The sequence below is a fragment of the Amphibalanus amphitrite genome, unplaced genomic scaffold, assembly GCF_019059575.1.
Source record: "Amphibalanus amphitrite isolate SeventyFive unplaced genomic scaffold, NRLGWU_Aamphi_draft 001272F_arrow, whole genome shotgun sequence".
NCBI classification, from domain to species: domain Eukaryota; kingdom Metazoa; phylum Arthropoda; class Thecostraca; order Balanomorpha; family Balanidae; genus Amphibalanus; species Amphibalanus amphitrite.
The window spans coordinates 92,563-116,028 of record NW_024882765.1 but is presented as its reverse complement, the minus strand read 5'-3'; the positions used below and the strand labels follow the sequence as shown (position 1 = coordinate 116,028).

The 23,466-nt window shown below is 51.7% G+C and overlaps 1 protein-coding gene across 5 annotated transcripts in view; it reads right to left on the bottom strand.

The window, feature by feature from the left end:
* LOC122371718 (rho GTPase-activating protein 45-like) overlaps window positions 1–23,466 on the bottom strand; it is an 86,013-nt gene that overhangs the window by 49,357 nt on the left and 13,190 nt on the right. For 2 of the 5 annotated variants that reach the window (XM_043348288.1, XM_043348289.1), the window contains exons 1-2: window positions 19,787–19,992; window positions 235–350 (exon numbers count right to left, since the gene is read on the bottom strand). In XM_043348288.1, coding sequence (XP_043204223.1) covers window positions 235–350; window positions 19,787–19,822 — 152 coding nt within the window. In that variant the 5' untranslated portion in view covers window positions 19,823–19,992. Of the gene's footprint in view, window positions 1–234; window positions 351–2,354; window positions 2,886–12,457; window positions 12,536–19,786; window positions 19,993–23,466 lie in introns of those variants that run through there. The other 3 variants (XM_043348284.1, XM_043348286.1, XM_043348291.1) reach the window with 3 other exon arrangements.

Here is a 23,466-nt window from a genome sequence, read left to right as displayed (position 1 = left end):
CCACCTGTGGTTCCTCTGGGACCTGTGGTTCCCATGGTATCCCGCCTGTGGCTGCTGCTCATTTCGAGGCTGGTGGGGCTGTGATTCCTCTGCTGGGACCTATGGTTCCCCTGGTTACTTACCTGTGGCTGCTGCTGATGCCGAGGCTCGTGGCGCTGTGGTTACCCTGGTTACCTACCTGTGGTTGCTGCTGATGCCGAGGCTGGTGGCGCTATGGTTACCCTGGTTACCCACCTGTGGTTGCTACTGATGCCGAGGCTGGTGGCGCTGTGATTCCTCTGGTGCCTGCCGGGTGGAGTGACGCCGGCAGCCTCCATCACAGCGGCCAGGTCCTCGGCACTGCCCGGAGTCTGCCCGACACAGGGGGAACAACTCGAGTCACAAATACGTCAGCATGGTGCACCGTCACATGTTAGCAAGGTGAGCCGTCACACATGAGCACGGTGCACCGTCATGCTTTGAGCATTCAAACTTTATGTACTTTATGTATGTATGTACAATCAAATATTTACTGTTTAAATTGCAGACGTTCGGCGCGCTGGCATTTATATTGTCTTTGCATTTGTTTCTGCACATTCATATTACATGCTCCCATGCCAACGAGTCCAAAGCCGACGAATTAACGAGGTCTGGCAGAAGATGCTTTGATAGGGCAGTTAACCCGCGGGGTTGTGTTCCAATCGATAGCGTAATAGGTTCGCTCTCCTTCTGTCAGGCGAAGGTCGTTGGACTAAACTGAAATCAATAGCATAACGACACGTTGCGACGTGGCCGGCGACCTTTCTGGATTATGCCAGCAAGGTACTGAATTTCGTTGAGAGCATGAGCCACTCTACCCTATGAACCACTACCGCTCTTTTTCTATGTCTATAGTAAGGTGAAACACTTTCCTTTGTCACACTAGCACTAGTGTAAGGAGAACGAGGAATCAGCAGTTTCACGGCAACCCGGGACGGCACTACTGGACGCTGCAATCTCCAGATGGCATATCTCGGAATTAAGGTGGTCGGGAATGACGTTCCCGGCAGTCAGGGATGACAAACACCCACTGCCAATGGGTGGAGCGGGGAGATGCCTCCGCAGCCGGCACCGCCATCCGCACCGAATCTGTCCCCGGTGACCCGAGCAGGAGTCCGACCCCTGCCAAGTTTTCGGATGCAGTGTGGGAGGTTTTGATGACGGTCTGTCCATGTCACCCACAGTGGATAAGAATGGGGCTGGCCACTCCGGTAGCATTGTGTAGGTCAACATGACCTTATAAAGTACCCTGTCAACCACCGTGCTGCAAAATGTCAACATAGATGAAAAATATCGCCTTTCAAGATGAAGGTCGCGACTGTTTTGCCTCCGTCGGCAGATGACCGCGTCCTTCGTAAGTCTTTTCGTGGCGATTTATGACAACGTACACAATTGATAAATCGATCAGATGCAGTCAGACCACGGTGTGGTGATCCTTATAAATGAAAAGAAATGTCTTCGATACTGAGCATGTGGGAGGAAATCCCGGTAGGCATGGTGAGAAGATACTGCCTTGCTCACACCTTTCCACCAGGGTAGGCACGGCAGAAGAGCGGTGGCCCACCCAGACAGGCACGGTAAGTGATAAACCACCCGTGCCCGCCTCCAGCTCAGGGGACCGTGGCAGCCACGCTCCGATTAGCGCGGCTCGTTCATGGATGGATTTCTGGAGCGTTCCGGTTCACATCCCAGCCAGCAGACACCTGTTGTCTGGATCCAGAAAACTATGATACCGACACCACTGCTGACACCAATTCAACACGTATACTGGCAGTGGTAACGCTTCTCTTTGACCTTTATTCATGGTGTCGGAGAAGACGGAGCGGTATATGTAATGGGCATTCGATCGATTCTAGACAGTATGATAGACGTTTGTGCCCTTCATACGGAAATTGGACGTCATTCATGAGATTTATTAATCGCTATACACAAGTGCCGCATGACTTGCACGCATTTACTATATATAGCGCCGAAAGTAAATTTATTTGAAATATTCATTTTAGATGTGCCTTAGCCCTTAGAAGTAGGTACCAAGTACCCATGCTTGAAACAATTTTCCAAATAAGGTCATTTAACTTGGACGTTAGATAGGCAGATATCAATTGAGATGTAGATGATTATAGATTTAGAGCAACTTGTCCACTTTCAGTGGTCAGAGTAAGTTATAAACAACAGAATAACTCAGAGAAATGAAGATGGCTGATGTTTAATTTAGTAAAACTTGTCATAAAAATAAGCATTTATGACTCTCGCAACATAACGAGTTGAAATAGAGGATGAGGAATGGAAAGCTAACAATGCGCGGAAGGTAAATCGAAATATTCAGTGGCACCTACCGGCTGTCGAAAAATGGCGGTCGGTCGACGTCGCACCGCGTCGATATACAGCGTGTCCATCTTTCTACGACCTGATCAACTGCACAAGGCCGCTCAAGGCAACATCACGCCGCGGGTGGTGGCACAAGTTTTGGTACACCGACGAAGGTTGCCACCACCAGTCAAATCAGGCAATGCTTGGTAATATCACCGAGTGCTTTGGTTCAGTCAATGTTGGTCCACGCAGCGCCATTGTAGCGATAAGGGAGATGAGGCAGAGGCCAGTGATGTTACATGGATGTCTGGAGATCAAGCGGAGGCCCGTGGGATCAGGTGGAGATTGAATGGGTCAAGTGGTGGTATGTGTGCTCAAATGAAGGACTAAATAATTAGAGGAAGACCCGGGGCATTAATCGGAGGCCCGAGTCAGTGCAGAGTCCGTGGGGTTGGATGGGTTTTCGTGAGGACAGACAAATGTCCGTGTGGTCAAGAGAGGGTCACTTGAGTCAAGGAAGGGTCACTGGGATTAAGGAAGGGTCACGGGAATCACTAAGGTCACCGCAAGTGCCACTGGGGTGCCGCGGGTGACAGCAGCGCCGGGGGTCACGCCAGGTCGCGCGGACACCAGCAACAGGTCACCACCGCCGGCCGACTGAGGTGGCCGTCGGCCGGTCGTCGGGGCCGACGGCGCGCCGCGCAGCGCCGACGCGTCGACATCGACGCAGCTGGGGAAGGAAGGGGAGGGCCCAGCGGCGAAGTTGGCCGGGATGGGAGGACTGTACATGTGCTAAGCCATCGGCAGGTGTGTAATAGGGAGGTGTGAGGCGGGAGGAGAACGAGCACCGGATGTCACCGTAAAACTTCGAGGGAAGGCAGTGGGAGGATGTGGGCGGCGGTCACCCGTTCGCTGCTTGTGCAGCCTCTTCCGTTTCGTCACCATCCTACCGCCTCTCCTGGATACGAGCACTGACAGCCACTTAGCCAGCAACCACCCAATACCATTTGACCGCATCTGACAACTTCAAGATAACCGTTCCACCGCCACAAATAATTATAATCCACTCATCCCACTTACCACCATCCCGCCGCCATTATGACGAGCTATGACCGTCCCACCGCACCGCCACATGACCGTCCCACCGCCATATATGATATATGACCGTCCCGCCGCGCATATGACCGTCCCACCGCACCGCCACATGACCGTCCCACCTCCATATATGATATATGACCGTCCCACCGCGCATATGATCATCCCACCGTCCCATATGACCGTCCCACCACCTCATGCAACAATCCCACCGCTTATATGACCGTCCCACCGCCATATATGACCGTCCCACCGCCCATGCGACCATCCTTTGTTTTGTTGGGTTAGGCCCTTTCGGTCGACAAGACCATTGCAGAGCCGGAAGGATGATAGGAATTAGGGAGAGACATTGGTCTGGGCAGGCACCCTAGTGAGTCGCCGGGGCTGTGCCCGTCCAGAGGACAGGCCACCCAGCCCCAAGGCACTCACTGCACCCGGCTACGGGGTGCGCTCCCTCAGGAGCAGCGGTGCCGCTCCAAGGGAGCAGCCCGCATGAGATAAAGTTGCCTGTCCAGCCCGGAGGGGGGTTGCGGCTTGGAGGAGAAGGATTTCAGTATCCTGAGGATAGAAGCACGGATAGGTGCGACGGAATTCGGATGTCAAAAAGCGCAGATACTGTGAGCTGGTGGACTATACATAAAAGACTTACCTACTGTAATTACCGACTTAACATCGCGAAAAACGAGACATCAGATACTATCTGAAGACATGCTCGGCAGTCCAGTGTTTGATGTCGGTCAAAATAAGATCGGTCATATTGTCGGGTGCAAGACAATGTCAGATCTATAATGCTTTCAGATATCGGACACTTCTCGTCGAGGCCTTTGAGGCGCCAGAGCAAATGTCGGATAAAGATATCATCAACAATCGCTCACCTTGATACTGCAGTATTCGACACAATCGGCCACACTATCGCAGCCCAAATATAGTTCGGTACTCACCCATACAGTAGGCGTGTCTGCACTTCACAATGCATATCTAAGGCAAACATCTTATCCGCGCAGGCCTGCAGATGTTCATGTTGTCACTTGACACTTTCTAGCAATGGCTGTTCGACCGGGGTTTGGAAATGGCACCAAGGTGCAATGTATGCTGCGGTCTGCAAAAAGTTTCACTGCAAATATTTGCTTCGATATCGAGTTCCTCCGTTAGCTCTCCCTGTCAGCGCTCCATGGCGGCTCGACCAAGAGGAACTCGTAGTAAAGAGAAATGGAAGACTATCATAATGGCATGAAGATCAATCGAACTATGCCAGTGTGCCCCGTGGGGACCACACCCACACCACAAAGTCCCTCTTCCCCCCCCCCCTATCCGTCCATGGCCATGGCATTGGGCCGTCCCCGGCTCTTGGGACGCCGAATATGGAACCACGGACCCTCGTCCAGCATCCCCGCTGACCATTCCCTCGCAGCGGCGGCCTCACAGCACTATCCCGTGCCGATAGCCGCGAGCCCTGAGGACCAGGCCAGTGACAGAGCTATTTACTTATCCGCCACGGACAAAGAGCCATGTCCGTCAGCGGGCAAACAGTCGATGACGTCATACTGTTAATGTTGGCGACACTGCCGACTGTTGGCACTCGCCTGATGACGTCAGACAGTAGTTGCCAGTGGATCCTCGGCTGTGTGTGCACGGCACGAGTTGGTCACACAATCATGTTCATATATTTGCTTGGTCGGCAGAGTTGATAGATTCGTGTCGTATTGTACTTCCTTGACAGATGCTCATAGCTGCGCATGAGATAAAGATAATAAATTGCCAATTATCTGTATCAACGTGGGTGATTTCCTGAATGAGTAAATGCTCATTAAGCTGATTATCAGATGATATTTATTAAATAATTGTTATTTTTCCACATAACATTTGTTTTCTTATTATTCATACTTGCCTGAAATATATATTCACTTTTAATTACGGTACCATCCATGAAATGTCGTGGAGTGACGACGGTCGCAGTCCGATACATACTTAATTTATTTGTATGGTACCTACCGATTTCAGCTACCATACGAGTCAAGCTCGTGTGGGTAGGATATTGAATACGTGAGTAGGTCGTTGAGCATGTGGGTAGTACGCAGATCGTGTGGGTAGAACCTGGGTAGAACGTTGACGGTGCGGAGAGGAAATTGCATGCGTGGGTAGAACTCGTATGTGGGTAGAACGTTCGTAGGTGTAGGTTCAGAACATCGAACGCATCGGTAAAGCCCCGACTTTGTGATCGTTGTCTGCCGACTAAGCGCGGACCGACGATATGTGCTGTCACAGCACCAGTAGCATGCAGGCGCCGCACGCCCGGCGGGCAGACATATAGGTCAGAGGTCACAGCACAGCCGGAGTGGGAACGGCTGGCGCTCGATAGCAATGGTCGCCGTCGCGCCGGGTCCGGCAGAGCGCACCTGAGGTCGAGTCCGGCCACCTCAGACGCCACACAAAGTGTCAGGAAGCAAGGAGGTGCCACCTCCCTGTCCTACCCTCCCCGAGATCCTGAAACAATCACGAGAAAGCCGTATCAAATAACGAAGACTTTGTCTGCTGGGATGCGCGGCTCGTTCATGCCACATTTTCGTCGGGGATAAGGTGGCAGATGCGGTTTCAACTTGCATCCAGGAGACGGCTGCCGGCCGGCGACATGGAAACGAGTGAAGACGGCCGGAAAATTGGCCCGTCTCTGTCCACCTTTTCTAGCGAACGTGTCGTCTCTGTTCTGACCACATTGTCGGACTAATTATAGTGTGCTGTTGTAGTTGTGTGGCCGCTGCTGGTGATTCGACCCACCGCGGCAGGCTACGACCGTAACATCAGTTCGTGGTAGAGCTGAGATGGTCGTCCAGTCCGATATCTTTCGAGTCCGCCGGTCGTGACCCCGCCGGTCGACTGCGGTCCACTGCCCCCAGCGGAGCGATTTTAGCCGGCTCGTCACCGACAGACCAGGTGCCCGTGGCAGCCATCAGAGTTACGCGAGGACACGGGCCTACTCGGAAGCACCCGGCTGCTGCTGACTCGGACGTCTACGACCCAGTTCCCGACTCAAAGCGCGGCCATTACACTTCCTCTTTGTTGCTAATAATTCGGTCTTGGCTTCAAACAGCAGGAACCCCCAGAGGCCTGGTAACTTGTAACTTGGACTAGGAAGTATCGCGAGGAGTGGCGCACCACTGCCGCTGGGCCCCGCTGCCTTGGAAACTTTGCTGCATAGTTAGATCCATTTTTAAGATAAATTACGATGCAGCGTTACAGTACGAGGAGCATCCAAAGTCACGAATCTAAGTAGCATTGTTTGACAGGTACTTGTATAAATTTGTTTTTCATTTGTTGAATTGTTATTCAATGCAAGTTGCAATGCAAATATGAATGATTCAAATAACTGTAATTGGCTTGGTGCATTAAATGCCGCATGTCAGCATATTCGTGAGCATATTTCAGGCAATTGTTTGCAGCTACGGTTCTAGCAAAAAAACTAATGCAATGGAAGTGTTACTGCAGATAGAGATCGTCATTAATCAATCCTCGCAGAGCTTCCACCCTCCTTTCAAAGTCTGAGTTCGTCTCACTGTTTCCCGATTTATAAAGTTTCCGTTTAAGCATGTTCAGCATGGGCCAGCCGAGCGGTCGGACTGTGACAGTCTTCCATGACGTGGTCTAAAAGAACGCCTCGCTATGACGTGGGCTGGAAGGATTGTCTACAAAGTCGTGGACTAAAGAGACGGTTTGCTTTGCTGTGTGGACTGGCGCATGGCAAATACATACTCTCTCGTAGATAGACTGCCTATAACTAGATAAATAGATAGACGTTGGGCAGTTGCAGACATAACTGGATAACTGGATAACTGGACAGTCAGTCTGCCTGTAGCGTGCCGAGTCACTGCTCCCGAGAACGCCAGCTAATGGCAGTCGAGTTCTCCCTAAGGGCTCCCCGTGTGGCTGCGAGTGGCTGCGCTGGGGCCAGGAGCCCTCCCGCGGAGACGGCGAGTCTCCGCGGCTCACGACTCGCCGAGGGAGGGGGGGGGGGGGGGGGGCGGCAGTGACGCTGCAGCGTCACTGCCGAGCCGAGCCCACTGACGGTTCGGTTCAGGACTGGGCCAATAGAGACGCAAAGTTACGGGCTACCTACGTAAAACGTGTGGACTGAAGTGTTGAAATGCAATAGCTTATGTACAGTTTTCAAACATAATAGGTAAGTTACTTCGTGCTTTTATCTGCCTACAATCTACATATTCTATCATTCTATTTTTGGCAGCTTTCATGTTTTTATCAAAATCCAAAATTCAAGTTTTTTTCATTCCAAATAAAAGTACCAAAAGAATATACGTTATGGCTTCTTAAGCAAATAATGCAACTGACACTACCCAGAGCAACCATGGTACCAATCTGCATTAGATACATCCGATTGAAATTCGATTTACCAGAGCCGTCGTTAACACCGCTACGTCAATAATCGTTCACGTGCCTGCTTGCCTGCCGTGTCCGGCCCAGACGATGAATGACTTCCTGTAGTTCGAATCAATTTAACATTGGAACCTAATGCTGACCCTAATGTTGGGAATAATAAGTGACGTCATTAACTCCTTTCCACGACCCTTTTTGTACTTTACCTCCCTCAGCCGCCGACAGGTCACTCAGCTGAGGGCGGGGCGCTCGCTGCACTGCCGGCGGGCCTGTCACGTGACTTGTTGCTCAGCGGTGCCGGACGGAGCTCCTGGCTCGGTGCCAGTGGTCGCGTCATGCGCCCGCCCTGGGCCGGTGACAAGGCTGTCGGGAGCCGACCCAGGGCCGCCGCCGCGCCCCGGGCTGCGTCATCCAGCCAGCGGAAATCAGCCAGACACTTAACAACGCACGACGGGCGGTGAAAGAAGTTGGAATGAAAACAACACACGCAAAACTTCAAAATGACATCGAACACCATACATGATTTATGTCTGCGATAATGTGTAACATTTCAAGGTTGATCAGCCTCTTATAAGATTGATAAGATATGCAGGCCTATGGGTTCGGTGCACCAGTGCAATCTATAGACCCATTGACGCGTGATTCACGCAGCCCATGTGTCAACCGGAAGCCTTGGGCGACAGCGATGGCACTGCGATAGCAGCATCCATTTATAGCCCGGCCTTTCTATCGTCAAGTATAGGATGATAATTTAAATGCACGTTTCAAGTGGGGTTTAAACTGATGCCACCTACAATCGTGCACCTTACCTCGCCGCGTGACCTTTTATCCATACTCACGATTTACGAAAGCAGCGGTGGTATCTCAACAGGAACATTGCCCAACGTTGCATTATAGGTACTGCTATAAGTCCCATGCATTATATTTTGCACAGCTAAGATTGTCGACATCAAGAATCGTGCGTAGTTTTCCTTGAAATATATTTTTTAACATAATTAACTGGCCATAAGTGTAAATAGATATATTTCAGTTAAACAGTTCTAAGTTTTGTCCACATAAAAAGCGAACAAGAAGCCTTCCTTTGGCGAGGCGAGTCAGCTGCCTGTCGATCGGTTCGTGTTGCGTATCACGGTATACGGCTAGCCGCGGGGCGCGACCTACCTATACGGGCCGCCGGAGTCGCCCGACAGGGGCTCATTCATCTTCATCGGGGCGGAGGCGAGACGAACGGAACGGTGCCCGAAGCAGCCATCCGCCTGCCGCCCCGAGCAGGCCATCGCTGACACACGACCGGTGCTCGGCCCGGCACTGCACCTTCCAATCACCTGAGCACATTATTAACAATTTGACCAGCTGAGTGGAACCGTACAAAACGACGGTAGAAAATAATAAATGGAGCGCGAAACATACTTACGAGGTAGTGTACCTAATAAATAAGAAAACAAAGCGCTGCTAACCTAGAAGCCTGGTGCTGAGCACCAAATAAAAATGGTGATGCCTTCTTTTCCATTGACACCGAATAACACTTAGTACTTGGTAGATGCATTTGTTTGTAATCTTTATAATAATTTGTATTTATAACAATTTGTTTGATAAATGCATTGTTGTTTAAAAACGTGTTCGCTGTTCATCAAATTCTGCGCCACGGTGCGTGCACAATTTTGTTATAAAACTTTATTGACATTGTCGTGGCATTGGACGTCTAAACATTTGCTAGCGATGCATGCTAGATTCAAATCAAAGGGAGAGAACGTGTCGGCTTGCGCCTAATTATATCATCGTAGGTAACCGAAACTCGCGAGGTTAACTAACTAAAAGAACAAAGGTATAGGAGATCAGTCGTTCAAAGAACCTCGGCTGGTAGTCCGCTCTATCGACCGCGGTCTTGTTTTACAGCAGTTTCCGCGGTCGGACAAATCCCAATCCAACCGACGACGACGAACCTGGCTGTGCTAATGTGACATCCGACCAGGTGCACCCCCTGAGAATATATTGATCTATCATCGTTCGGACGGACTACTATATGATATAGCATAATGATCATCGAATCAACATTATGCGCTCAACTGCACGGCGCACCAACAAGTATATTACCAAATGATAGACTAATTGGCCTGTAAAGTCGGCCAACGGACCGGCGCGTGGGACCGCGGACAGCGTGCGTCAACAACGATACCGACTCTGTCTGGCGGGCAGTTGCCGACGTCGATACCAACTCTGGCGCGACAGTTGACGTCAAAACCGACTCTGGCGGGACAGCTAACGTCGCCACTAGAGTTGCAAAATTTCCCTACCGCACTACCGGCATGCCGGTAATTTTTCACTACCGCAGGTTTTTTGGTGGTATCTGGCATGTCTTGCCGGTAGCATGCCGGTATTTTTGATTTTGCACAAAATTTATCAGCATATGATTCAAACTTTGGACACTAAGAGGCTATTGAATTGTAATAAGTTGGACAATGGGTGGCTGCTGGGTGGGGCGGTTACTGAAATTCCCAAAATGTGGCATCTCATGTAGGGGTAAGCCAGAATCAAGAATGCAGGTTTTTTTAGTATGCCGGTAATTTGGCGGTTTTTTTTGCTTGGGGCGTGGTAGCATGCCGGTATCCCAGAAAATGTTTGTGGGGCGGGGCGGTGCCGGTAGCAGCCCATTGGGAAAACTTTGCAACTCTAGTCGCCACCGACCCGGGCCGGGCACTGAGCGCCGACACCGACCCACCAGAGCGGTCAATAGTGAGTGACGCTCAACTCACAGACTGGACAGCCAATTCGGCACGCCCGCGGACAAACTGGCCTACCTAGCTGGGCGCGGCACCGCGGTCCAAGGACTGTGGCTGAGTACTCGGAATGGACCTGTCGGCTTCTTGTCGCCGTATAACGAAATGTTTGTTCAATTGGTGGTCAGATAGACGGTGACATTCACCAACGGTTGAGGAAGTGCTGACACTCCGACATTTTCATCAACAGCGTTGATAAAAACTACGCTGCTAAAATGGAATAATATCAATTGAAATAGCTTTATAGGTATGTGCCGAAGTCACGATACGTTCCCTGACTTAAAGGGAATATCCCACCTTCTAAAATGTTGTTAAAACCAGTTAAATTGTGCCCGACTTTATAGATTGGATGACCAGGAACACGGTTCTGGCATTTATTTTTCATTTAACATCTTAGGCTTCCCATATTCCAAACACAAACTTTCAAATATGTGACGTCACAGCCCAAAATTACCTCCTTCCCCAGGCCACATTACTGTCATAAAGCTGATTCTTTTTACTCTGTAGGCACCACAACAAAGTTCAGACCAAGTTTTAAGCGATTTTGCAACGAACAAACCCATTTAAATCAGAATGACTAAACGAGATGACGTCACACTAACGGTCGCTCCATGTTGAAGATAGGGCCTTGCACAAGGCCCATTTTCAAATGAAGGGAACGAATTTCTTCAACACCAAGAGGCCGCGGGGGTTGCAACCTAGATAGATAGTGGTTTCTGAACCTCGCCGCAAACTTGGCTATCTCAACTCAAACCCCATGTTAAAGGTGGGATAGTCCCTTTAATATCAACGGTTGTCGTTCAACTTAGCTTAAAAATGAGTTTGGCCTATGCGCTGATCAAAGCTCACCGGGAAGTAGAGTCTTTCTGTGCTTAGGTACTACCAAAATTTCAGAGGTAAATGTATTGAAGGCATGGCCGTGCTGCACCAAAAACAGCGAATCTGTGTTTTATTTTCGCTACAAAAAGCAAGCGACTAAAGCACATCAAGAAGGTCGATTTTTACTTGGTTGGCCCGGAAGTTTGACCTCTATGGCGGCGCTCGTCGCACGGACACATTGTCCACCGCCATATTAGAGCCTTGCGTGTCGGCATTTTCACGTCGCACGCGACAGAAATCCTGCAGCGGTGGAGTCCCGGCCGGCTGCGGCCGAGGCAGGGCCACCCGTCGAGGCTCGCAGAGGGACCTGCCGCGCCAAGCCACGCGGTCCGTCCGCCCGACGGCTCAGTCACCTCGCAAAGGTCAGCTCAGACACTATCGCTCTCCAGCCAGAGGGGATTACTATGGTAAACACGCGCTGAGCCAGTACCGGGGCTTTATCACAGCGCTGTGCCAGACGGTGAAAGTCGCCCAAAACCGCATAGCTTTACGCGGTCCTTTGTGGAGGAGAATTATAACACAGTGATGAGGTTTTCCTAAATCAGAGCACTAACCACATCTTGTTTAATTTCTGGTGCCGTGATGGTATGACGTAAAAACTTTGTACATACCTATTTATCTGCGCTAAAAGGTACGGTGAATGAAACCTAATGCTAAAGATAAATATACATATTACTTGATTCCCTAAATGCGCTTATATTGACCACTGCACTGCTGGGGCCAATAGAAAGCGTCGTTGCTTTGGTGCTCTTGCAGTGCAAGCACTACGAATCGATAATCGACCCCAATTGACAGAAACTTGCCCGGCTGGATTGTAACATGGACGCCGAGCAGCAGAATTAACGCTGGGGTGTGTGAGTGTGACCACAGTTCACAAAACCACAATCACATCTCTTCTCGCCGGAGCTCACACAACTCGCCTGCGTCTTACCGGAGCTCACACGGCTTACCTGTGTCTCACCGTACAGCTCACAATCACACCCCAGTCTCACCTGTCGGACTGACATGTAGGGAAGCCGCACCACGTAGCCCTCATAGTAACTGCGTCTGGCCATTGTGACTGAGTCGCACTATAGTCACTACGCGCACACAAGGGCAACTCTCCTCTGGCTGTGCTTCTCCGACCGCAGTGAGTTCCTTGAGCCGGTAGCAAGTACCACCTGGTAAGTGTTCTCAACTGCTGATGTGTTCAACGAAGGCTGGGTCCAAGCCCTGGCCTCGTCGGAGGGCAACAAAGTCCCGACACAGCACAACAGGGGCAGGCCAAGTCGCACGTACCCAGAGGCCCCAGTGAGCCTGGCCCCTGCACTGCACACTCGGCCCAGCCGCGACCAGGCTCACAGCTGAGTCTCAAGTCAGTCAAGTCTCTCTTTCACAAGTCAGACTATAGTCACCCACTGCACACTTCACCACAAAGGGTGCAGCGCCCCTCCAAACTGCTTTTCAAACACTGCGACTCCACGACGCCTCTCGCAGTACATTACTTCACACCACAGCTCGTGTGAAGCTCGGCCTCCCGGGCCGGTGGCCACGACCGGTCAGTGACGCTCCTGTCCGGCCGCAAACTGTTCCTGTCGCGGGTGGCGCCGAGCCTACCGTGTGCCTGCGATAGACCGCTATCGGCCGCACGGCGGCAGAGAGATAGCAGCGCGGAACCGCCGCCCCGGTCCGCCTGGGTGCGTGACCGCGCCGCCCGCCCCGCGCCGGGGTTTAGAGACTTTTACACGACAGACACCCTGGTCATATAGGCAGCCGTTCGTGGTTGCGCCCTGGACTGTCTGTTGGCAGCCATCTACCAGGCGCTCCTGTCCATAGGCAGCCGCCCAATTGGTTGCATCCGGTACTGTTTATGGAGACAGCCATCTAACACATCTGGAGACTCCCCTGTCCATGGCGGCCGGTTAGCTGGCTTCCGTGTCTCCGTATACGGGACAAAAAGGAAAAGTGTGTTTTGAGGAAAATAATATTTTGCTATCAGATCATAATCTGACGAAATTAACATTATCTGACGAATATGACTGAACACAGTTATAACCGAAGGAACAATAAACACAGCCGATCAACCTCCAAAAAAAAAAAAAAAACATGGGGACGACCTTCGGTCAAAGGCATTTACATCCCTCTGCAGGGCGCAGGCATACTTGAACATATATGCACTCGCCACTCACATCAGCTCTAAGTGTCCCATGTACGAGTATGTACCTCCCGCTCTTACGACGATCTTACCAACTCAATTGTGTATTCACACGTAGCGTGCGGCCCATCTCATGTGGCGTCGATTTCGCAACAAAGACACTACTAACGAGCTTTGCCTGTCGCCGAAACTGCATTGTCAAATGTTGACACAGCCCTACATGCGTGGTTCGTAGGCGAAGCTGTTTATGAAGCTAGAGACTTCCGTCAGAATGGGCTGGTTCTGCACGAACTGGTACGAAAAACACCCCAGTCACACGGCAATGGCAAAACAGAGCAGACACGCGACACTTCGTACAATTAAATATCGCACTCTTTTGATTTGCTTGCACTCCCAGATGTCTGAAGACAATTGGTAAATATATAGGATATAGTTCACCTTGATAAGGACGTTTGAAGAATAACAGTTGTGTTTCTCTATCGTATCGTACGGTATCTAAATAACGACAATAAGCTTGGAGCTTTGAATCTCATTCGACGTGAGCAAAGGAGCCATAAAATAACATCTACCTGGTGGTTTAATCATGATGTGCAGCTTACTTAATTTGCCGAATGGCTTGGTCATTTTCCTTATTGCCGCGGCCACGACTGTTCTGTGGTTTTCACCAGAGCACACGATCTTCGAATCCGTGGCTCGCCGACTGAAAAAGGCAGATTTTTCTGCTAAGGCAGTGCCGACTCCACCCTTAACCCTCGCCGGCACAGGCCATTTTGCGTCCTTCGACGGCACCAGGGTAAGGGGGGGTACGACCCCCCTCGCGTTTGGCCCCTGATCGAGCTAGAGCTTCGCGGTAAAAACGAGCGTGTTGCCCGTCACGAGAGGAAGCCGATGATACCCAATTTTAAGGTCCCAAGTCATCGGGTGACCTTCCAGGTCAAGTCAATGACCCGAAAACCGGGAAAATCGGGAACTGTTAGAAAGTCGTAAAGTGTGGCTGCTATGTGGTTTTCCGGGGTGCTGATCACGAATATCGTGTTAGTTTTGATCAGAGATGATGTATTTAAGCATTTAGACCAGGTCGGGTCAGGTCAGGTCAGGTCAACCGGTAGGGGTTGTGACGGGTATTCGTAATACGTGTCAACCGCCTCTGACAGCTTCGTAACATGTTACGAAGGCACCAAAACTACTTCGTAAATGTTCAAATGGTTGCTAAATTCGAATTCAGCTCCAAACACTAGCCTAGAAACATGTAAAACTCGAAAAAGTGATCCGAGGTCACCCGAGGTCACCAAAGGTCAATGACCTGGCCTGACCTTCAGGTGACCTTGACACCCACCCTAATGTATGGGAGCAACATCAAATCACATGTTTGAACGTTTGAAACAACGAAAAGCTTGCAAACGCGCGGCTAATGCGAGCCGACATACGCCGAATCGCGATTTCGGTCAAACATGGTCACGGTAAAGAGGTCACAGGTCAAAGGTCATTGGGGTCAGGGTCATGAAATTTTCAGGGTAGGTGTAAAATTGATCAATGCGAGGGTGTTGAAAGTTTCGTCGCGATCAGCCGCTTTTTACGCGAGTTATTCGCGAAAAACCTTAGGGGGGGGTGCATCAACCCCCCCTGTGCCGGCGAGGGTTAAGGTCTTTTCCTCAGGTCTTGATAGCCTACGTATGTTCAACGTGTACATGTTTCTAGATCCTAGGTGCCTATTCACGGACAACAAGACGTTAGAGTTAAAGATAGTAACATTTAGGAGGAACTTAGTTATGTCAAAAGCAAAATATCATAATTATCTTATAATAACTTGTGCGATTTGACACTTTTGGCTGGCGATGATAAAAGTGTGTCCCATGTTTGTTTGTCTTTTTTCAACTCAGAATGCTGTAAGAAAACATACGAATTCTAACTTTGGCATAGCTCTGTCACTTTTTCTATACTAATGTTAGGTTCTGAACACATTTTGAATGCCCCAGATTCCTTCACATTCTGAACGCCGGCTTCTTGACTATGACGACCATCCTTTTAGGAAATCACAACTGCAATTCGCAGCGAAATTTCGCATTATACCGTTTAACTATTTATAGTTACTAGATGGGAGAAGAAGGTAAATGAAACAATCGTAACACAAAGCATGTTTACTGTCAACGAACTTTTTAATTAGCTTTCGCAAGACCGTTATCGTAGATATCCACCTGTTTTGGATCCCAAGGGAGTGAGTCTCATTATATCATATCCGGTACCTACGTGCGTAGATATGCACTCAGTCTCGACTCTCGAGTGTATGTATTATGGAGTAGTCCTGTGAAAATATCTGTGCCATCACTCCCGGAGCCGTCTGCTGACGCCCACCCGCTGGCCGGTTTCTGCGCAGTAGCAATCCCACGGCTGACGTCGCGTCACTGATATGTGATATATTCTGCCGTCAGTGCATCAATGATAGGTATATGTATTTATGAACGTCAGGTTACATGCAAATTACACGCGCCCCAAGCACATTCAATGTGTGGAACCGTGCGTGTGCGCGGACAGACGTGGGTGTGTATTTAACTGTGGATGGCCGCCGCCGTGAGCCCTCACTGCTGCCGAACTGAGAACTCCACCCCGATGACGCGTGCTGCAGGAGTGGGCCGGGCGCGGGCCCACCGGGCGGGCCGCCCGGTGTTACCCGCTGCTCCCTGTGTTGCAGTCTCCAGTGGGCGCGCCGGCGCAGCTGCCGGCTAATTATGCATCCCACACGACACCACAATTCAGCCAATGCAAGGGCTCGGCCCGGCACTGGAGTGGACGGATGCAATACAAGCTGAGTCGCCGCCCATTGATTGTTTGACAGGTGCGGCCATAGCTCAGGTGATTAGGACGGACTCTGTAGGTGCATTGTGTGGGTAGTGTTTGGGTGCAGCGAGGATAGTGCTGCGGTTCCGAGTCGATATCAGGTGCAGGATGTGTTCGGAATCAATACGAGTAGTGCTCAGGTGCCTATTTGAGAATTCAGTACCGGCCGTGTGCCATCGCGGACCTTGCAGCGGCCATCTGCATAGTTCCAGGCTCACGTGGAGCTGAGCGCTGAGGAGCTGTCTGGCCGCTGAGCGCTGATTTTGGCCCGGTTTTCGGCTGGTGCCAGGCGCGGCGGTGCGTGGTTGGTCTGGACCGGTCCGACCCTGCTGAGTCAGCCGTGAGCCGATTGTCGGTTAAATCCGTGCTCCGAGCCGGCTCACGGGCCGACGGACACGGGAGGGCCGTCTTACTACCCAGTTTGGAGATGTCGGCAGGGGCGGTGCTCGGCAGCGACAGTGATGGGCGACGGCAGCCCTCCAGTCCGCGCTGTCTCTCCAGCCCTGTGTCGTTATGGATGCGATACAGCACGCCGCCCGCCCTTCCTGGCAGGTGTGGGCCGCGGTCAGCAGGCTGCAGCTCGCCTGGCCGAGCCGCCACGAGTCGCCGATGGACCACCGGTGACCTTGGCCGGCGCTATTAGTATGCCAGCTCGGCCGCGCGGCCCAGCGGGCTGGCCGAATCCGCCAACAGCGGCCGGCTGGGGGCCGGTCCGGCCGGCAGGCGGACACCCCGCGCCACGGGCGGCCAACACTTTTACTGCCACTCGCCCCGGTGCACATGACACAAAACGGGTAATTATCACGTTATTGAATGGGCAAGAAATATGGGAAAACAGCGGAGAGAGAGAGAGAGAGGAGGAGATGAGTAGAGAGAGGATGAGAGAGAGAGAGAGAGAGAGAGAGAGAGAGAGGATGAGAGAGAGAGAGAGAGAGATGAGTAGAGAAGGGAGAGAGGAGAGAGAGAGAGAGAGAGAGAGTTTAGGGGCGGTAAGAAAGAGCAAGAGGAGAATGGTTATTGTTATGTCTCGTGCTTGTCAAACGACCTATAATCATTGTGGGCCAGACGTGGGGCCCGTGTCGTTGTTACGTCACGTGATGGGCCATTCATGCCGACGGAAGCGGCGCAGTTATGTCCGTCCGGCAGCCACGAACTCACAGGGTCACGGAGGCCGATCGTTACGGCAGCTCCTCAATGTCAGCGGTCTGCCTCACGGGGCGTCCGTTTAACATGGCTAATACACACTACAGCATCCCGTATAGTGCAGAACTGGAGAAATCAAACCGCGAACTAGCCGCAGAGAGCTATCATAGTGTGAAATTGGGACGAAGTCACGGCTGCGGAACAGTGCAGCTTGGGACGGTCGGAACGCCGCCGCACATGGTCAGCAGTCTGGACAGGCGCTAAATGGGCCAGTGATCGTCCGTGCACACGGGGCCACCGTGCTGCACTAATCATCAGACCGAGTGCAGCGTCATAGGGTCCGTGACGGCACATCTGCACCATTCAATAGTGACCGCCGTCCGTTGGCTGTCGGGGCTTGTCGGTTGAAAAAGTTGATAGACTCGCACGGTCCGTCACTCTACCGGATTCAGAATGCGCTGGTCTCGCCGCCGCTTCTCCACGTTTGTTGTCCTTTTTTTTTGCTTCCATATATGGGTCAGCACTCAGCCTAGTCAGCACTCAGCAGCTAGCCCAGGACTCAAGTCACGAGCTGTCCGTCACCGATCAGCTGTTATCCTTCGACGGTCAGACAGCTACCTGACGCACGCCGGCTGTGGCCAGTCCTCTACTGTATCCATCATCCTCCATCCAATTCCCGTCATCACACCATCAATTCACACAGTCCACCGGCCGGCCACTGTCTGTCAGAACTCGGTCACACGTCCATCCACCATAAGGTCGCCGCCGTATGGAGCACAGACAGCCCCGGCACACGACTTCAGCCGGCCAGGTGAAGACAGCCACTGTCAGCGGCGATATTACCCGACGTGACACCGTCCAGGTGACTATCCCGCCGCCAAACGGCCACTGAAAACCGCTTTACGACGCACGCCGGTCGTTCGCCACCAAATTGACTCTGCTTAAGTGTTCCTTAAGCTCGACACAAAGTGTCAATTTCGGAAGTTTAACGAAATAAATGGATGGGATTTTCAAAGTGTATGATACGTTAATACCTTGCCGCGATTTGTGAGCTGCTGGAATTGCATTGGGCTAAGGAAATCCAAAGGGTTTGAGGTGGCCGGCAGGCGCAAGAATGTCCTCATCCCAAGCATTGTCATTCCAACACTGCAACCCAAACGAACCAAGCAAATCCATCTTAATTCGACTGTCAGGTAATTTGCGGTCGTACAGGTGACCTCAGTAATCAGTATGTCTGCCACCGCGATAGGTACTATCTGCCGCGAATTGCACGAGAAAACTCGGCACATTGTCACACCCCTCCCATGGAAGGTCATACACCCGTGTCATACCTGTTCCGTGGCCGTGCCGTTCCCGTGCCAAGCCCGTGTCGTTTCTATCCCCTGTCAGCTACCATCACGTGCCGCGCACACCTAGCGACGTGCCATTGCCACCGGGGGTGCGCCTCTGCTTGCCTCTCACGTAACCCTGCTTCACAACAAGTATCCGCCGCCGGACAACAAAACCAACACCTGTCCACCCGATGGAAATTCAGTGACAGATCAAAGGTGGAGCAGAGAATGATCACGGACAGTGGACAGCTCTAGCAGCCCATGGCGTGCGAAATCTGACAAAATAGCCACAGAAATGTCGATAACATGCCATCAATAAATGGGCACCATAGAAAATCTCCAGATAGGAAAGGCAGCTATTTCGTAATCAAACGTGTGTTATTAATTGTATTTATGATTGCTTAGGAAGATAGCGGCATACGGATGAATCACTTGACTACCTACCGTCTGCGTTTTATAACTAATAAAGCTGCAAAGCGTAACGGCCGAAAGGCTTCTTATGAAGTAGCGCCTTGTTTTCTGAGCCCAAAAATGCCAAAAACGCACAAAGTATACTGCATTCATTTTTTCTCACACAAACACGATGGTAATGCAAGCGTATTAACAACATTTTTTTGCTATATGCATATGTACATTTCTTACTTAGCATAATGCATTTATGTGGGTATACTTTTGTTTACATTTCACGATGGCATTTGAGTTGCACAGTAAACGTTGTTTTCCTTGTTGAAGGCAGTAGACCATTCCCAAAGTAACTAAAATCATGCACAATATCTTGCGCTCTGCTCATGTTGATGGTATTGGCAGCAAACCGTTGAAAATATTCGGAGAACGGCCACACTAAACGGCCCAATGGCGGTAATGAGAGAGGTACTCACCGAGTTGAGTTTGAACAACTTCTTTTGGCCAGCCATTGTCCTGTGGCCGCATTGCCGAGGTTTTTGATGGACGATCGCGCGTTCTCGAACAGCATCACTGAGAGCATGTCTCTCTCTCCGTGCACAGCTCACACCTCGTCTCACGTCTCACGCTCTGCGCACCTGGCGCACCTCAGCCGCTCGAGCCCACAGCCATCGCTTCACTGGCGGCTCGGCGGCTCGGCGGCTCGCGGCGGCCGCGGCTCGCGCGACCAAGGAGGCCGGCGAGCGCCACCATGACACGGTCCAGTTAGGTAGAAAGCACGCCGCTCGCCAGCCGGCCGCCGCTGCGATGCCACCAGAAAACGAGGTTGCTCCCAAAATCGGCTCGTTTCCCACGCTACAGCGCGCACGTGGAACCATTGTCGGTGGGCATCGCGGACGGTGTGGCCGGTGTCGCGTCGCGGTACGAGAGACAAGTGGGCCTGCGGAGGGATAATTGGTGTGCTTAGGTTTCACTGTGGTCACCGGCACATAGCATCGGCTTGTGGCACGCGTCGACCGAGCGTTGAGCTGCTTGGAGCGGTGTCCGGAGCGACAGCTCGGAACGGGCGGCACGCGGCTGGCCCGTCGGTTGGTTCGCGCTGGTCGGTGCAGCGGCCGCCATGGGGAGTGGGGAGGATCGGCCGCCGCTCGCCGGCCCGATGAACATGTGCTGGTCGCATTGTCGGAGCCGACGCAATGAACTGATGTCGATTGACCGGCAGCGACCGGCTGTGACGTAAAAAGTAGCGGCGTGCGGGACGAAGGCTCGTTTCCCCAGACACTACTAATAGATAATTTCACTCAACGAGCCAGGCTGAAAAAGTTAAGGCCGTCCCGCGTTTTCGCTGATAGCTTTTATTGATTACAACTTTGTGGCGGTCATTGAGCCATTGAGCTTTTTGTGCTCGGACAGGGGTGGAGACGGAGAGTCTCGCTCGGTCATTGGGCATCATGCACTATCGTCGGTGCTACAAATCCGTGCAATGATTGTCGCTGTCAAAGTGTTCAAATGGAGTCACGCCAACGCTGAGCACAACTGGGACAGTGTCAGCTATAACTTCAGTCCTATGTGTCAGTATGTCACCGAATTGTGTCATTCCAGCCCTGTGTGTCAGCGCTTGGTAGCCGGATTGTGACGCTCCAACCCTGGGAGTGTATGAGTCGACAAATGTGTGACACAGCGCACCCGGCATCACTGCCGACTCAGCAGGCGAGCCGACTCAGTGACACGACTTCCAGCGACCAATCGCTCCCCCAGGGTCCGCAGCCGCCCTCTAAAGGAGGCGGTCGCTTTCCCCTCTCCTGAGTGCTCAAAAAGGGGAAACGATTCATTTTTTTAAGGGACGACATGCACATCTACAGGATGAAGCTGCAGTGCCCACTGTCAAATATCCGCCACTGCCCACTGTCCACCGTCACACTGCGCGGTCCGGTCCACGAAACGGTCGACCGCCAGCAGTTTGTTAGGGCGAATGAGATCGGGCACGCGACAGCCGAAAGGCCGAAAGACAACAACTCACAGACCCGTGACCGCGGTGAAGGTCGTCCTGCAGTCTGGGGATCGCTGAATGGCGGCACGCAACGCACTATACTACGTTAATATTGCAACCCGTCAGAAAATGCGATTGAGGCGCACTTTTTGCGTTCAAAGCCTGATGGGCACGTAGGACTCCAGGAAAAAGGCAGCTCACGATAAAGTTCAAAAGGTATACACAGCAATAAGCTGCAAATTGGTTTCGTGCAGGTGGATTATATAAACAAAATTATAAATGCTCTGAATTAAACAAATTGTGTGATTTTTAAATTGCGGTCCTAATGTCAATACTAATAGATAAATATGGTTTAATTCAATATACATAAAAGCCGATGTCAAAAGCGAATATAGTGACCTAAGACTCTGCACATACAGGTTGCTATATTTGAAACAGCGTCACGCTCTTGCCGACCAGTGTCGATTGGTCAATATTGATTGGTCATGTTGATTGTTGATTTCGATAGGGCTCAGTCCGCAGTCGGCCCCATTGCACATGCCGTCTCGGCACCTGGCGCCTGATGGTACAGCGGTCCAGTCATGCCCCAGCATGAAAGTTGCCATCGACACAGCTCGATCGAATTCAGTTCAGATCGAAGCGCCAAGCACCCATTGTTACCTGCGGCATCCGTAAACATCATGCTCGTTTGGATACCGATCCGGACTGAATATCAGTCCCAGATCAGGTGCGCTTTGAGAGTGAGAGCGACTCATGGCGTTCATAAACACTTCCAGATGCTGCTGACCTCCATAGTCTCCCGAACTCCACCGGAACTAAGCTGCCACCAGAACTCCAACTTCTCTGCACCTCCCACCAAACAGACGAGGATCGGACACAGAAACTTCAGCTTGATCTTCTGACTCCTTGCAACGAGCCTGCAGAGCATCCGGGCACCGGAAGCTCAACTGCAAAGTGCACAACCTCTCGCCCAACAGACATGAACTCCAGCTCATCTCCCTCAACAGACAGGTTTTACAGAGATGCACCGTTCCGATCCGGCGGGGGGGGAGGCCTTTGTCTACAGAGCCAGCCCACAGCAATGTTTTCAGATAAGTCGACTGACGATCCGGTCAAAGCGGTAATGGCACCAGCACGGGCTCTGTGCGCTGAGCCGCGGCGATGGTTTCGGCCCCCGTGCCTCCGTTTCAGGGGCAGGGAATCAGATGACTGTCGGGGTGCGTCCGGCCGGTTTTCCTCCCTCCCCTCCCTTCCCCTCCCCTCCGACCTCGGAAGGACTCCCCCACCTAGTCATCGGAGCCGAGCGGTGTGGCCTCGCACGTGGAGGTCACCTGCTGAGACGTGCCGATAGCTGTGAGTTGGGAGCTGAGAGCTGGGTGCGGACAGCTGGGAGCTGGAAGCAGAGAGCTGGGAACCAGGAGCTGGAAATTGGAAGCTAGAAAAGCTAGAGGCGAGAGCTGTGATTCTGGAACGCGGTGCTGGAATTCTGGATCCTGGGAGGTGGAGCATAGCCCATAGGCGTTGGGGCCGTTGGGAGCCGGAAGCTGGGAGCTGGGAGTTGACAGCCGGGAGCCGGGAGCTGATATTGTAATGAAGAAGGGCAGAGGTGAATTGGGTGATGATGTGTTGGACCAGTTCATGTTATTTGTTTACATTTTCGTGTTTCCTCTTCATTTGCAATTTACCCATTCACGAAAATGCCATTGTTGATGGAGTATCATTTAGTTAGACCATTGACCAGCCATGCCACATACGCTGAAAATGAAGTATGTATATTGCCTGATGGTGTGACGTCCACGTGCCATGGTCTCACGGGGCTAAGAACCTATTACCTATTCAGGACATAAGCACCAGGAAAAGAATTCAAAGGAACCACTTGTGGAGTCACACGGCCGAGGCAATTCACTTATTCATATGACTTACGGAAACGACTTGAGCAGTATTCTGACTGCACAAACGGTGATAAGGAACTACGGCGTAGCTGTAGCGGGACAGCCTGCACCGCGTCTCGACCATTTCATTTTCGAGCAGCCGCCTTTAGCTAATCAACTGGTGAGAATCATCTGACGAGTGCTGTCGTTTGCTGTGAGCACTAAAATGATGTACATTTTTTGTGAGTATGAGATGCACTGGAAGTGCAATTATTATTGATGATACATACGCAGG